The sequence below is a fragment of the Mustela lutreola genome, chromosome 10, assembly GCF_030435805.1.
Source record: "Mustela lutreola isolate mMusLut2 chromosome 10, mMusLut2.pri, whole genome shotgun sequence".
Lineage (NCBI taxonomy): Eukaryota > Metazoa > Chordata > Mammalia > Carnivora > Mustelidae > Mustela > Mustela lutreola.
In genome coordinates, this window is record NC_081299.1 from 79,884,082 (window position 1) to 79,901,473 (window position 17,392).

Sequence of the window (17,392 nt, forward strand, 5' to 3'; positions counted from 1 at the left end):
AGCCACCCAGGACCCCTTCAGAGGTCTTTATTCCACATCACAGTAGGTGGTAACAGTGTCCATCATCTGCGTAAGTCAAAAACCCCTGTCCCCAGGCATCAGACAGCAGAGAGACCATCATCACTGGATTGTTCTGACCTCTTGGTCTCTATACCAAGACATAGGGCACTTGACCAGGTCTCACTAAGGCCAACTATTTAGCTCCTCACATTAATGAACTGCAATGACCCATTATTCATTTAGTTCTTTAGAGTAGAATAGTGTCTTTGATAGCCATCTCTTAATCATGGTATTGAAAGTTGTTTACAAACGCTTGACTCTCTACAGACTCATCGTTAATGATAAATATTTTTGATATCTATAGTGAAACTTACCTTCTGATTGACAATATCAGGTTGATGTTTCTTAGATTTTTTTAGGTATTGACTACACACTCACAGATGTCATTAGGTCACACACAAATGATGTTTAAATGTTTATGGCCTAGAAACTGACTGACAAGTTGACACAGAAAGCCAGAATATTTTAGTTAGGGACCTATAGCTCCTTTATTTTATTTATTTGATTAATTAAGTAATTAATTTATTTGACAGACAGACATCACAAGTAGGCAGAGAGTCAGGCAGAGAGAGAGAGGAAGAAGCAGGCTCCCTGCTGAGCAGAGAGCCCGATGTGGGGCTCAATCCCATGGGACCCTCCTCTCTAGACCATGACCTGAGCCGAAGGCAACAGCTTAACCCACTGAGCCACCCAGGCACCCCGTGACCTATAGCTCCTTTAAATGGAATCATCTCCTACTGCCTGCTTAAGGCAAGTGAACATGATTATTTTTCTGTTTTCTTCTCTAGATCTTTAGTAGTGTTCCACCAATGTCAATGAGGCTTTTAGTCTCAGCAACTGCCAGTCAGGATTCAACCAGTGATAAGGCAATCCAGTTAAGCGTAAGCCAAAAATAAAACCCCCAGCCCCCCCCCCCCCCCCCCAAACCTAGGAGTGTTTAGGAAACAGATGTCTTGGTCTAGAGGCCGGTGTCTGGGTCGCTGCAGAGCTGAGCTGTTAGGACGTTGGCTCAGGGGCTGAAGATGAGCCAGACAGAGGCCTTGTGGTTGTTTCAGATCTGTCTCTCTAAATGGCTGTGCTGGGTGTAGGGAGTCAGAAAAAAGAAGCCTCTTGCCCTCTGAGGTGGTAACTATGAAAGGAAATGTTACTGATGGCAATTTGTGCAGCTTGTGGGGAGATGCTGCTTTGCTATGGGAGAGGCAGGGAAGATGGGATTGGTGCTGGGCTCTGAAGGTTCGTCCTGGGGTGCCTGGGGGCAGCAAGCTCTGAGGTAATGGGAATATTACCTAGGCCTCCATGCTGTCAGCCAGCATCAGTCAGCTCGGGTTTCTTACCAGGCTCAGAATCACTGGATAATGAGAAGGCAATTTGTGCAGAAATCCAGCTCCATCCATTAGACAGTTCCAAGGAATGAGCGGGAAGGCTCTTGGTCAGAATGCCATTTTTGTAGCCACCACAAAATATTTATCAGTGCATTCATCACCACTCGCTGCAGGAAATGAGGCTACAATAATCAGGGTGGGTTCCATTCTCTGAAATGATATAATTGGCATTTCAGGTAAATAGCTGACCTGGCCTGCACCCAAATTCCCCCTGGGCCTTTGTGAACCAAATGAGCACAGGTTCTGTCCTGTCCAGAGCTCCAGGAGCCCTGAGTAAACTAGACATGGATCTACTCCAGGTGCCAGGTCCCAGCAGAACCTGTATCTCTAGAACCCAGAGGAAGCCCATCCATGGACCTGGGCTGGGGTCCCAAGGCTTTCCTGTTTTCACAGCCAGCACTCCTTGTTGCCTGGGTTTGGGACTACAGATGTCACAAGGAAAATAGTTCAGGAGTACTCAGGCATGACCCTCCCAGTGGCCTCTCTTGTCAGTACTTTCAGAGCCAACTCTGAGCTGTACAACCCATGGACAGCAGGAGGTTGCTGGGGGATTACCAAAGGATTAGGGGGCTTTGCTGAGTGAGCACAGACGGAGTACTTTCTGCCAGAGTGACTTCTCTGAAACAAATCTGATCACGCCACCCCTCCATGGCTCTACATCTCCTACCACTGTATTTAGAAAAGTGTTGCCTAATCGTCCTCTTCAACAAACTCACCCAGCACAGGCAGTGATTATTAAAATGCAGATTCCTGGGTCCACTCCCTGACGTGCTGAATCTCAATTACTGCATGCATTATTCGGAAACCACAGTTAAACCACACTTAAAACAAACTCCCCCACAGATTCTTTCTTTTAAAAAATATTTTATTTGTTTATTTATTTATTTGAGAGAGAGAGAGAGAGAGTGGGCGGCACAGGTGAAGGAGCAGAGGGAGAGGGAGAAGCAGACTCCCTACTGAGCAGAGAACCCAACACGGGGCTTGAGACTAGGACCCCAGGATCATGACCTGAGCCCAAGGCAGACGCCCAACTGACTGAGTCACCCAGACCTCCCTCCCCCACAGCTTCTTATGTACACTAAAGTTTAAGAACTCTAGTACTTGTTTAAATTCTCTTAAGGACAATGAAGGGATTGATGCAGAAGAAGCTAAGGCAGTAAGACTAACCATGTGCACTTTAGTAGAGATTGTTAGGCATAATATATACAACAAATTACAAATGGAGGTACAACCATAAGTCCCACTGTGGTCCTGTCCTAACTGGGCAAAACCATGTTAGAGGTCTAGGGTCGGACTGGCAGGGTACTGCAGTGGTGGAGGGTAGGCTATAGCTGGGAGTTGGGAACCCAGAGGCTAAAACTAAGATAGAGGTCCTACCCTAGGACTATCAAGGAGAAAGAAGTCAGAGGTCTGGGTCAGCATTGGCAGACAAACCAAGGGTTGGCACTCCTAAGAACAAGTAATGCCACTAAGTTCCAAAGGCGGCAACTGTGGAAGGGACCATGAACATCACCATCATGAAGAGTCAGGAGCCAGACAAGAACTGTGAGGAGTCTGGAAAATGTAGGGCAAGCACTACCCTCCAGGAGCTCTGGGGACAGTGTGGCAGGCTTCTGTGATGCGGTTTGGCAACGAAGGTCTCGTTTTGGGCTTAACGCTTCTTAAACTAGCTTAAATCTTTTTGTCTCTTTGTTTCTAGTTGGGCCAGTATCTGCCATGCTTGTCACTTCATCACAAAGTTGAATAAAACAGGGTTTGTTCATCAGATTTGCCGTGGAACCATGCTGTTGGGGAGTGTCGTGAGGCGCTACTGTCCCAGTGTGCACTGGCTTCATCCTGGGCCTGATGCTCCCTGCCCCTCTAGGTGCATGACCTTGGCCACCTGGTCTCTCTGCTCACAGTTACACCACTCTTTCAAATCCTGTCTCCACCTCGCCTCCTGTCTCAATTTCCAAACCCTGCTTCTTGTAAGTGTTTTAAGCACCGCAGCCTATCCCCTTCTTTTCTCCCTTCTTTCCTTCCTTCCAGCAATTTCGGATAATTATAGAAATCTACTCCTTTTGAGTAGAGGGTCTGACAAGCGTCCACATGCAGTTTTCGCCTTTGCTTGATACCCATCTGTTTCCCTGCTCTTCTTTTTAATTAAAAGGGCAGAAGGTGTGAGTGTGGGCTGAAGACGGGCTGGGGGCCGTCAAGACTTGAGCCCAATTCTGGCTCTCTCTGGCCTTGGGCAAGTTCCTTAAATCTTCTCTTTTTAACTGGCTCTAATGCAGAGTCCAGCCTGTTTCTTAGGGACAGGTTGAAAAATTGTTGAAAATGCTAACCATCGAAAATATCTTCACAGCTGCATCTTTGGGCAAATTCTACATTCCTTTCTGCAAGGTCCAGGGTCACATACTCTAGTTTCCCTCTGCCTGAGCACCTTCAGATCACAGGTCTGTTTTTTTTTTTTTTTTTAACAGAACATAAAAAATAGACATTCATTATTGGTAGTTACTAAACATAAAAAACACACCGGTGCAAATTCAAGTGGAATGTGGTTATAAAAGCCAAGGTCTTTTGTCAAAGAAAAGTGGTGTGTGTGTGTGTGTGTGTGTGTGTGTGTGTGTGCGCTATGTAACAACTGATCTTTGATCCCTAGATGTTACCTGGTGAGTAGCTGGTTGGATTTTGGGCTCACATGCCTTGGGAGCTGTATGTAGCCTTTTTGGGGCCAAGATAATCCTATGGAATTTGGATCCTGCTTGATAAACAACCTCTCTCCCTGGTCCATCTGATACCGCCCAGCTGGTTTTCGGGTCCAGTGATCTTGCTTACTGTGTCTCCTAGGAAAAAAGTTCCAAATGGTTAGTGTGGAGCTGGCTGCTGAGCTCATGGTCCCCCACCCCAGGCTTGCAGGAAGGGTTCTGGGTTCTCCTGAGGATGTCTATGCTTCTGAGCTGGGGTTTCCTGGCTTGCTCTGTGGAGAGCAAACCCAAGCAGCTGCTTGAGTTTCTTTGGAGGGAGAGTGTGCTTCCCCGCCTGGGATGGAGAGCAGTTTACGTCTCTAAGCAAACTCCTTTGTGGTTGATCCAGGGCCTCTTGCTGCCAATGCACAGGGCCTGGGGGCCTGCTACAGCACTGGCTTCTTGGCTGGAGTCTAGAAGGACTCATTTTTGGCTGTTGGGTGAGTCAAAAATGATATTTCTATCACATTACTTAAGTCAACCAAGCTAGGCCACTAAAACCAAGACATGAACTAGTTTGGGCCACCTCATACTTTGTGGGGAATGTGTCCTGCATTGCTGGGCAGCTCTGCTCCTGCCCAACGCTCCCTGCTACACATACACATACTCAGGAACCCAGAGTCCTTCTGTTTTGTAGCTCTATCACCCTGAGTCCTTGAGAGTGTTTCCATTGTTGAAGCTGGGTTGGCACAAGACCAAGCCCAGACAGCAGATCAGGGAAGAGAGCATGGAGGGGCATTCCCGTTCCAATGGTGCACACGATCCCTTCTGCTTCATTCTTCCAGAGTGAACTCAGTGACAAGACCACACCTTATTACAAGTCTTGAGGAATGCAGTCCCTCCCTGAGCAATCCCACACGCCATGACCCTGTTATTATGGAAAAAGAAAATGAAATTACATTGCCACAATAAACCTTAGCCATGACTACAACTATATGGTGAATCCTGTATGTCCTCCAGCCAATCTCTGAACATAGGGTGGCCTGCGAGAGTTTTCCCATAACCCATACTTTGCTGGATTTGATATTTTTTTATGGACTGAATGTTTGTGTTCCCCTAACATTCATACACTGAAATCTAATCTCCAGTGGCAGGCATGGTATTAGGAGGTAGGGGTCTTTGGGAGGTAATTATGCATGAGGGTGGAGCCCTTATGAAGGAGATGAGTGCCCTTGTGAGAGGGGGCTAGAAAGCTAGATCATTCTCTTTTTGCCTGTGAGGATCCAACAAAGAGTCGGCAATCTGTAACTCAGAAGGCTGCTCTCTCTGGAGCCCAATCCGGTTGGCCCCCTGGCTTTGTCTCTGGAACTGTGAGAAATATGTTTCTGTTGGTCATAAGCTACCCAGTGTATGCTACTACATTATAGCAGCCCAAGCCAACTTAAAGCAGTATTATTTGACTTTCTAATTTTTGCCATCCTGATAGGTGTGGAGTAGCATCCTGTTTTGTGGGTTTCTATTTCCTTGATTCCTAATGAGATAAAGCATCTTTTCATATGTTTAGTGACAATTTGAGTTTCCTCTTCTGTGAAGTGCCTATTCATATTCCTTGTTCATTCTTCCTTTGGGCTGTTTGTCTTTTCTTATTGAATCCTAGGAGTTCCTTATATCTGGATACTAGGAGGGAAGAGAATGATTAAACAAACGGAGATAGGAAAATGAAGACCTTGGAGGGATTTGGTTTGGCTGGATTATACATACATAATGGGGACTGACAGGAAATAAAGCTGAAAGGGTAAACTGGGGATAAATGAAAGGCTATTAATGCCAAGGTGAAGGTTTTTGAACCGTACTCTGAGGGGTATGAAAATCACTGAAAATTTCAGTAGGTGAGTGATCGTTTTGGGAAGAATTCCCTATTCCTTTCTACTTTCTGCCTGTCAGGACTGAATGGGCTTTCTCTGGGCTCCTATAAGTCATTCATTCATATCCTCTCTCTCTTTCTCTCTTCCCTCTGTCTCAGTCTATTCAGACTGCTCCCATCGCTTACCATAGACTAGGGTAGCTTATCAACAGCAGAGATTTATTTTTCACAGTTTAGAGGCTAGAAGTCCAAGATCAAGGTGCTGGCAGATACGGTGTCTGGTGAAGGCCCACTTCCTGGTTCACAGACTGCTGCCTTTTTCCTGTAACCATACAATGCAGGAAGGGCAGGGGGTGCTCTCCAGGGTCTCTTTTATAAGGGCACTAATCCCATTCATGAGGGTTCTACCTTCATGATTTAATCACTTCCCAAAGGCCCCACTACCTCCAAATACCATCTCATTGGGGGTTAGATTTCATCTCATGAAGTTTGAGGGGAAATAAACATTCAGTCTATGGCACTCTTTCCCTACTGCACTGAACTGATCTATTTCTGAGACAACTTCCCAACGAGAGGGGTGCTGAAGCTCTGTTCTTATTTCCCAGTAATTAGCACAGTGCCTGTTTCAAAATAGCTGCTCAGTAATGATTACTGAACAATTCAAGAGCTCAATTTTAGGAAGCAGAGTACAAAATCAATGGGTGGGAGAGAAGACAGTCCAGCTCAGTTAGAAGCTGGAACATCACCCAGGTGAAAGGTAGTAAAGGTAGCGGAGAAGGGACAGTGATAAAAGCAAAATAAGAGGGACAACCGGGAATTACGTAGTGACGTTGAATGCTGCATCTTGGCATCTGGCCAAATGCAGAGTGTGAAGGAGGAGGAGGAGGAGGGTGACTCTGAGATTTTGAGCCTCAGGATGGGGAGAAAAGTCATGCCTATAAGTAGAGGAAAACACATCAGGTCAGAATCTCAGCAAGTGATGATAATTAAAATTTTAAACAAGTATAAAGTTAACTTATAATTGCTTAGCATTCTGTAGTTCTCAAGGCTTTTAGCTTTATAGTGGTAAATAGCACGGGGTACTCCAAGAAAGGGAAACTTGCACCAAAGAGGGAACTAGAAATATGTGGAGATTTCCTGGCTCTTCCCTTAAATTTTTGCCTGAGAGCTCAAATTTTAAAAGTCGTCAATCGGTTGACCATGCAATTTTGTTTCTGTAGAGCTTCCTTCTCAGCTGAGGAGACGAACGTGGATATTTGGAGCTGGTCCCTTAGATGCTGCTTTATGCAGGAATTGATATCTTATTGCATGAGATGCAGTGGATGTGAAGCAGGTGAGAAGCCAAATGCAGCGACACCTTCCTGTGGGCTGGCTGCTGTTGGTTGTTAGCGATAAGGACTATCTTGTATTTTGGAGCATCAGTCAAGACTGGAGATCTAAGATGATAGTTCCTGAGCTCAAAAATGATCCCCATTCTCCATCCTAAGAATTATCTTTGCTCAGTTTGCGGGGGGAAGGGCGACAGGGGTTTGGGGTCCCTAATAGGTGTCCGGAGCTGCTTTTGCCATGCCTCTAACCCTAATTCTGCTTACTCACAGGAATGGAATTTGGCCTGTGGCCAAAACAGCTTCAGCCATTCTGTTAGGTCCTGTCTAGGGCAGTTTCTGTGCCACAATGGCCAAGCTGAGGGTTTCAACTTGTATAAGACTGTCTGACATGTAAAGTGGAAAATGTCAACTATCTTTACAGCAAGTGTGCTGATCCCTGCTTGAGAATGTTAACACCATGGAGATAGAGGCTGTATCTTCTCTGCAACTTAATTCCCAGAAAAAGGACCAGTAAATTTTTTCTGTTCCTCTTCTGCCCCCACTTTCCTCTTTCTCTTCTCTGTTACCCCTTTGCTTCTCTGGCAGCAGTCAGTGTCATTCAAGAACAAACAGAATGCCAGGCTCTGATGGAAAACAAACAGAGCACAGCTACTCAGCTGGGTGCCCCGAATGCTGTCTGACCAGGTGCTTTCTGTGCTGGGCTTTGAAGATGAAACGTGCTTCCTGAAACTCACCATGACCCAAGACTATGGTGATAGTAAGCTGTGATTCCTTACGAATGTTACAAATGTACAAGATCAAGAGTTTAGGCAAAGTCCCACAAGATGGGAACCCTAATCGCAGGCACCAGCCCAGAAAGCGGAGTGTGTGTCATGGTGAGCTTTGGGAAAGGCTCCAAGGAGAGGACATTTTAGGATACCCCATGCCATATATATATCTCAATTCTTTAAGAATATCAGTGAAGCTAACAAACTACTAAATAGTGACGTTCATGATGATGCAGATTCAAATTCTGACTTGGTTTCCATGGAGCTCCACATTGGGCTATGCTGCCACAGAGCCAGCTGCCCCATGGCTCACCTCCCTTTCTTGCTTTCCTAAGAGGCCTCATGTGCCATGTACAGACATGAGCACACATGATCAAGGATTACCTATGACCCAGGAAAGAAGTCCACACAGGCCCTATAAAGCAGATTTTGTCTCATTAGACATGGGAGTGAACTAACTGGAAAAGGACCAGAGTGGGGCCTATGGGGAAAGCTGCAGGGCCAGCCAAGTAATTTAATCTTTTGGATTTGGTTTCCTTTTCCAATAAAACAGTACAAAACAGAACAATTAGATAGGGCTTAGTTTTTGTGCACGGAGGTATTCTGTAGTTCTACAAACCTGTGGTTCTATGAATCTGAAACTTCTAGTACTAAGCTTTCCCCAACTTGACAACCACCTTGGACGAAATGTTGTAATTCTGCCCTGTGAACATCAGGAGTCATAAACTATTATCTCAGGATCTGCTGAGGCACTGAATTACCACATTGAGGAAACCAAGTCTCACATAGCTTGAGGCCTGTGGGCTAAGTCTTTCCGGTGCCTGAAACAGCTGTCCCACCCACGTGACACTGTCATATTTCTAGGGAACATCTTCTTTTCTATTTAAGCTTTGCAGCCCTGCTGGGATAGAACTCTGTCTTTACTGGTCTCTGGGAAGGAACCCAGTGTGTCACAAAGAATCTTTCAAATCCAAAGCTTGAAGTCTGCCCCACTTTCCCCTTACTGTCTCTTTAGAAGAGTCATCATAGCAGGCACAAATGAAGCTTTCCATGAGTCCTTTACTCACAGTGAAAGAGATTCTTTTTAGATTCCCACTATTCCAAAGTCTTGAACTCCCCAAAGAATTGGAACCTGAGAAGATCTGACAAGTCATATTCCTGGAATATCTCCTGAGTGGTCTTGTTTTCTGAACTGACTCTCCATTTTCTCTTCTTCTTCTTGGTAAATCTCCCTTATTCAACCAGACTGGGAGACGTTTCAATAGAGTAACACATTCTCAGGAGACTTGAGCTACACTGCCAACGTGAATTCTCCTCAAACCCAAATGAAGCGTAGACATGCCTCCTCCTCCTTGATTTTTTTTCCTGCTTGTGTTTTGTGATTGGTATTTAAAAAAAAAACCAAAAACACAGCATCCCTGTTGCTCTACCCATCCTTTGCTGCTGTCTTTAGCTTTTTGAGGTTTCACGTTCCTGGACCTACTTCTTTTCCATATACTTTTCTTTGCTGGGTTTTTATAGTGTTCAGTTTGGCAATTAGTTGTTGAGTGTTTCTTGTGTGTCAGGAGCTGGGGAAAATGTTAAAAATGACACAGACATTGCCAATGGAGCGCTCAGGTATGGTAGAGACAGACAGCTAAAGTGAGCTTCCCTTCCCGAGGCAGTGTGGAATTTCCCCCATACCTGACTCTTTCCAGTCCTAGAAGCCTTCCTAAAACAACCACAGCCCACCACGAACGAGTGCTTATGTCCCCCTCCCTCACACAGGCGCCCCCAAAATGGTTTGGTTTAAAACGATTATGTTCTGATTCTTCGTGAGCTTTTCTGCAAATAATTAGATGTCTCATGAGCCACTACTCCCTGACACCCCTGCAGAAGATGCACACATCAGCACCGTGGAAATGGCACAGTATTATATGACATCTGTAAACAGTTACAGAGACAAGTTGGATCTCATGTCCAACCAAGCATCCACGCTCACTTGTTCTTGCCTCTTTGTCTCCTGTCCTAATTATACCTATGAGGTAGGCACTCAAATAAGCTGGGCAAACAGTCATGAAACCTAGATTTGGCTAATACCCTTTGACAATGGATAATGTTTATGTGTATTGCCAATTGGGCGTTTTCTTCAAACCCTACAAAGCAGACTTGACATGGAACATCAGGACCAAGCCATTCACAACCAACCCAGCATTGCAGAACCTTGCCATGACTAGCACTTCTGTGGTAGCAGTGCTCACAGAAGCTCACGCCATGACAGGAAGCTACACCCACACAAAGGGATGTCTAAATACCAGAGGGGGCACACCAGGGAGATGAGGGGTTCAAACAGTCTGTGATAAGTACATTTGTACTTTATTTTCTCTTTAAAAATAACACACACACACACACACACACACATACACACACAGAGGACAGCAGATCCACTGCAAGTGAGTGTGATATGGAGTTAGAGCTACTAGTAGGATGGGCTGGATTAGAAGGGTTTTTGCATTCATTTGGCTGGGTCAGTTTCCTCATCAGGTGTTTCAGGTGAGGAGGTCAGCTGTGGTTGCTCTTGGAAAGAGTCCCCTTCAGAGTTTGCGGTATGGCCTGCTTGGGTTTGTTTCTGTGGCTGAGCCGGTCCAATCAGATGACCATATGGCAAAGTCTCCTGCCTTCCCAGCTGTCCAGAGTTTCTCTCCAGCAATAGGGAATGAGTGGTATGGCGATCAGACCTGTGGAAGGAGATCAGATGGACTCTTGTCATCTTGGTTTTGTGAAGAGATGGCATATCAGCTTTTAAATTTTTAAAGTTAAACAGCCGTCAATTGCTGAAGGAAGCTCAGTGGAGCATCCTGGGATTCTGTCAGATCACCAAGGTTACGAGCAATGCTTGTTTCCTTGTCTGTGAAAAGCTTGGACCAGATGACCTCTTAGGTGTAGACATTATAAAAGCTCATGCCATCTGTGTGCACATGCTTGCCTCTTTGAGGGACTCTATGCTCTCCGTACAGTTCCCAAAGGCTGTCATGGTATCTTTTGGTTTGTTTTTTAGCTTAAAAATGTTACTATGGGGCGCCTGGGTGGCTCAGTGGGTTGAGTCGCTGCCTTCGGCTCGGGTCATGATCTCAGGGTCCTGGGATCGGGTCCCGCGTCGGGCTCTCTGCTCGGCGGGGAGCCTGCTTCCCTCTCTCTCTCTCTGCCTGCCTCTCCATCTACTTGTGATTTCTCTCTGTCAAATGGATGAGTAAAATCTTTAAAAAAAAAAAAAAATGTTACTATGCTCTTCCTGTCTTATAAGCCAAGAAGTCATAATTTAGGCCATTCATGAGGTACAGAATTCCCTTTGTGTAGTTTCCAAAGAGGTGGCTCCTGGGAAGCACAAAAATCTGATGAGGGCATGGAAGGGTGGGAGAAATTGGAGCTAGGGTTTAGGACAGCAGGCTCCAGATCAAAACTCAAGCATTATATCCAGCTCCTGAAGAAGGGGACACCTTTCTAACTAGAGAGACAAGGTCTCCAGTTAGAAGGCTGAATTCCTGTACCAGTTGTGGGGGATGGGAGGAGTGTCAGCAAGGGGGGTGTTAAATGTAGGTCTGCCTACATCCAGACAAAATGTGGTTTATCAATTATCTAGCTTAAAAATCACACAAGCTCTTGAGAAGACAATTAACCTAGTATTAAGGGCTAAGAACATGCTTTGAGATGGGGCAAAGATCCCAGGCAAGACTGCAGGTACTTCAGAAATGAATTGATAAGGCTATAAATTATACATGAAAACTCTTTAACAATACATAAGGATCAGGCTCAACACCAAAAAAACAAAAAAATCCCATTCAAAAACAGACTGGAGGGTGCCTGGGTGGCTCAGTAGGTTAAACTCCAACCCTTGGTCTCATTTGAGGTCTTGATCTCAGTGTTGTGAATTTAAGCACCACATTGGGCTCCATAGTAGGCATGAAGCCTACTTAATAATAATAATAATAATAATAATAATAATGGATTAAAATAAATTAATAAATTAAAAATATTTAGAGTACCTGAATAGATATTTTTCCAAAGAAATGGCTAACAGAAACATGAAAAATGCTCAATATCACTAATCATGAGGGAAATGCAAACTGAACCCACGATGAGATATCACCTCACACTAGTCAAAATGGATAGTATCAAAAAGACAAGAAACAATAAGTGTTGGTGAGGATATGGGGAAAATGGAACCCTCGTGCACTGTTCTAGGGGAATAGAAATTGGTGCAACCACTCTGGAAAACACTGTAGAAAACAGGAATATCATTTGATCCAGTAATTCTACTTCTGGGTATTTACCCAAAGAAAACAAAAGCACTAATTTAAAGGGATACATGCATTTTTTTTTTTTTTGCAGCATTATTTACAATAGCTGAGGTATAGAAGCAACCCAAGTGTCCACTGATAGATAATGGATAAAGACGTGGTGTACTGTGGTGAGCATAGCATAATGTATAGGGAAGCTGAATCATTATATTGTACACCTAAAACTAATGTAACATTGTGTGTCAACTATACCCAAATAAAAAAACTAAAGAAAAAAAGATGTGACACATATATACAATGCAATATTAAAAGAATGAAATTCTGCCATTCAAGACAACGTGGATGGACACAGAGGGTATTATGCTAAGTGAAGTAAGTCAGACAAAAAGACAAATACCATGTGATTTCATTTATATGTGGAATCTAAAAATCAAAACATATAAACAAGCTAGAAACAGACTCATAAATTCGGAGAATAACCTGGTGGTTGCCAGAGGGGGAGGGGTGGGAGGGTGGATGAAATGGGTAAAGGAGATAAAGACATACAAACTTCCAGTTGTAAAATAAATAAATCATAGGGATGAGAAGTATAACATAAAAAATATAGTCAGTAATGTTGTAACAATGTTGTATGGTGACTATGGTGAGCATTTGGTAATGCATATAATTGCCAGATCACTACATTTTTACAATAATCTATGCTGTATACTTGAAACTAATATAATACAGCATGTTAATGACACTTCAATTAAAAAATAAAATTGCAGGGGCACCTGGGTGGCTCAGTTGGTTAAGTGACTGCCTTTGGCTCAGGTCACGAGCCTGGAGTCCTGGGATCGAGTCCCACATCAGGCTCCCAGCCCCAATGGGGAGTCTCATTCTCCCTCTGACCTGCTCTCTCTCTCTCTCTCTCTCTCTTTCTTTCAAATAAGTAAATAAAATCTTAAAAAATAATAAAATTGCAGTAAAAAAAAGGCTAAGGGCCAGAAACTTATCTGAGTTGTTCCTGCTTCTGGAAAACAAACATGATGGTCACTAATTTATAAGCCCATTTAAGATGTTTCTAAGTTGACTGATCATTTATCACCTAGTTATCTATTGAAACCTTGACCCTCACTCGTTTCCATAAAAGATTGTGATGTTCCACAAACCTAATCCAAAGGATATTTTCCAGTTCTGAGTCCGTCAAGAATTCAAAGCATTCTTGCTAACCAGACACACTGCTCTCTAGATAATGAAATGCCGGTGGTAGCCCTCATTCACGAGTGGGGTTGGAAAGCCACCAGAGGCTGAACTTCCTGTAACTGCACTGTCACATGTATTTGGAGGCAGGCTGTGAATGTTTTCTATAAATTACTGAGAGAAACAACCTTTTTCTTGTTTGTAAGAGACATTAGGGGAAACTATTTTAAAATGGTATAATGTAAACAAGACTGTAATTACTATCTGTTTCATGACATTTATTTACATACAACATTATACAAGAGAATTCTCTTTAATCTTTGTAAAGGTAGTATGTCATTAAGTCAGAGTTAGAGTTTGAATCACAAATTTATTGTAAAAATATACCAATTTAATAAAGGTGTTGCAGTAGGTTTTCTATTGTAATATTTTTATACTAAAATGTGACAAACAACATAGAAAATTGGTCACATCCAATAAGGGGGAAAAGTTTGGAATTAAATGCTGCAGATCACAGGCCATCAGTGCCCCTCACCTGGACCAGAGATGACTTGGTGTTAGCCCTCTGAGAGAGAATATACCAGGTTTGGGTGGGGAGACCACTGTTAGTTCTAGGAAACACTTCTGCTACCCAGTGAGTTATAAAAGAGGCTCATAACTGCAAATGGCTTTCAAAGAATAATTTTCTAGAGGTATAAACACTAAGTATCAGATTTGCAAATGAGGAAGAGTGCCTAGAAAATCTTAGCAGAACTATCATTCTCTGGACAGGTGCCTTTGCTTAGGCATTTCTGGGTCCTCTAGGGAGATGGGATACAAGGTTAACCTTGCCAAGTAAATTTTAGATCTCTACTAGTCAAGAGGAAGGGGAAAAATTCATTGTAAGCATGGCCTTGAAAAGGAGTGTTTCAACCAGTGGTAAGATTTATGAGGCTTTTTGCAATTAAGAAACTGGTGGGAGGTTCAGCTGTAAAGGAACATATCTAAAATAGTAGAGTACATTTAAGTTTTCAAATGTGATTATACTATGGAGCAATTATACAAAACAAGTCTCACTGCTATATATAAAGGAAGATACCTTTTGCTAAGCTATTTGGAAAAGATACTTTAGGTTCTGCATTGTCAAAGCAGTGCAGCTAGTACGGGGTGATTCATGAGTAAATAGTATCCTGAATAAGGCTTCACTATTCTATGTAACACTTAGGTTCACCCTTGAAGAGACAACAGAGTTTTAATAAAACCTGAATCGATACAGTAAGACAAATTAGCACTGGCCAAAAGTCTGTCCATCATGTTTTTCGGAAGTAGATAATTTCAGGATGTTTACTGTATCTACATTTCATAAATTCTATTTACAATCATTATCATCTACCTCTTTTGGGCAAAGTTCCAATGTTGTCTTTATGCTTCAAAAATAGAATTTGAATTCCATTATTCCAAATAGATTATTTTAAACTTTTCCAGACTTACTAGAAGAATATAAGTATCTACCCTGAGTATAAATACAGCATCTATTATTCTATATAACTGATGTCATCTAGAATCTAGGAGTAGAGTCCTTTATTATAACTTCATTCTGGAACAAATCACCATATGGCATGTATACCTATATGTGTTGAAACTGAAAACTTGTCCTATGAATTCTTTGGTTTAGAAATGTCTAAATGTGAAATTGGGTGATTTAATAATATCAAGTGTAGATAAGAGATCACTTAAAACTTCTTAGGTAGTAAGTGCAGAAATAAGGATATACAATTTTAAGAAGTGCACAAAAAGCCCATACGTGTTTAGTTCTTTCATTGGATAAAAAATAGGAGTCAAATACTTAACAGGTCTCAAACTTATTTAAAAACTAAAATGGGGTGAAACATTGAAACTGAGAAAAAAAAAAGAAACTGGTGGAAGGAATGAGAATTTGCTAGGAAATAAGATTTTGTACATTAATGCTTATTGGAGAAATGCCTTGATTTTATTCTCTATGCAATTTTGGACAGAATAGCTGAATTAATCTGTCCCTTTAAAATCCCAAGCTTTGGCACCTGGCTGGTTCAGTCAGTAGAGCATGTGACCCTCAATCTCAGGGTCATGAATTCAAACCCACATTGGTCCTGAAGCCTACTTACAAATTTTTAAAAAAATTCCCTGGTATAAGCCAAGGTGCTTGGACAGTGCTTCTTCCAGTGCTTTCTCTAGTGCTCTCTGTCTGGGGAACTGGGGTGGGGTAGACATGCTCCTTACATGGAGCACAATGCCAGGGATGGATCTTGGAAGCACCTATCCCAAGAGTTATCACAGGCCAGGATACACATTTCTTATTGCTTCTTCCTTCACCACCTTGAGATTTTTAAAAATCAATTAATTTTTAAAGTAATCTCTATACCCAGTGTGGGGCTTGAACTCACAACCCCACGATCAAGAATAGAATGCTCCACCAACTGAGTCAGCAAGGCACCCCTTGATATTTTTATACAGAAAAATAAGTCCTCTTCCTAAAACAGACAATAATCTTTTCTCTAACCAAATATGTCCACCATTGAAATGAAGTGCCAGTTAATCTCCTTCCTTTAAACTCAAATATACAGCCAAAAACATAAATGTCAAGTATCCTAACAACCCAAACATTGTAATACTCTCTCTTATTTTCCCTGCTTCATATTTCTAAATCTCTTTTTTTAAAAAGATTTTATTTATTTATTTGACAGACAGAGATCACAAGTAGGCAGAGAGGCAGGAAGGGAAGCAGGCTCCCCGCCGAGCAGAGAGACTGATGCGGGGCTCCATCCCAGGACCCTGGGATCACGACCTGAGCCAAAGGCAGAGGCTTTAACCCACTGAGCCACCCAGGGGCCCCCCTGCTTCATATTTCCAAAACCAAGTCTTTTCACTATAAGAAAAGCATGTGGGAAAGTTCTCAAAAATGCTGTCCCACACCACCTAGATAGCTTCTTGATTATAAAAGGAACCTCCACAACCACTGACTGAACAGTCCCTCAGCACAGAAGTGGTGGGGAGCAGCAGGAATGTGGTGGGGATGTGGTATGGGGGGGACTCTCTGTGGGAGGCATATCTGGACCTTGGGGTCCCTCAGACCCAGCGTACCAGTCCCTGAGCTGAGGATCTGCCTCAGAGAGTGGACTGTGAAAGAGGAGCAGGAGTACCTTGGCTTGTCGGCTGGCTCCAGCGGCTCGAGGGTGCAAAGGGAGGTCATGAATTTCAGTCTGCTGTTTAGCAAAATTCACAAATACCTGGAGACAAGAGTAGGAGAGCAAGAGTAGGTAGATGTTCCCAGAAAAATGGTATCCTTGACCCATCCACCCACCCACTTTCTGTCTGTATTCTACAGTTAATGTATGGCCCTGCTAGAGCAGCTCTGTCCTGCAGGAGGGGAGGGTGGCCCACCCACAAAGCCTAGCCACCCATGCCCAGGATAGGCTCGTTTCTTAGAATTCTGCGCTGAGTCAAAGGAATTCCCATGGGAAGATTCAGAGGACTCCAGGTAGATTCTCAGCTAGCAGCATCCTCCTAAACCTCTAAAGAAACTGAAAACAAAAAAGCAAAAACAGAAGAGGAGTCCAATCTCCCCTCTTTTCTGTTCTTTATTCAATGTGCGCTATGGCTATGATTCCTGCTCCAGCCTTCACCTGCTGGCAAAAAGGTACTGGTGAGCCAGCTCCTCAAAGGGTATATGGAGACTTGCCTATTCCCACTGCTTTAAGGATGTTTATTCAAAACAAACCAAATGGCAACAACAGTAACCCCCCAGAAACAACTCAAATGTCCAAATGGGCGAATGGATAAACAAACATGGTATATACATATAGTGGAATATGACTCAGCCTTTATAAGAATATTCTGACACATGCTAC

General features: G+C 43.3%; 1 protein-coding gene across 1 annotated transcript in view; it reads right to left on the reverse strand.

The window, feature by feature from the left end:
- Window positions 1–10,401: 10,401 nt before the first annotated feature.
- The window catches only part of ABCA4 (ATP binding cassette subfamily A member 4), an 87,819-nt gene continuing 80,828 nt past the window's right edge, over window positions 10,402–17,392 (reverse strand). The window contains exons 42-43 of the mRNA XM_059136745.1: window positions 16,685–16,771; window positions 10,402–10,784 (exon numbers count right to left, since the gene is read on the reverse strand). Coding sequence (XP_058992728.1) covers window positions 10,779–10,784; window positions 16,685–16,771 — 93 coding nt within the window. The 3' untranslated portion in view covers window positions 10,402–10,778. The remainder of the gene's footprint in view (window positions 10,785–16,684; window positions 16,772–17,392) is intronic.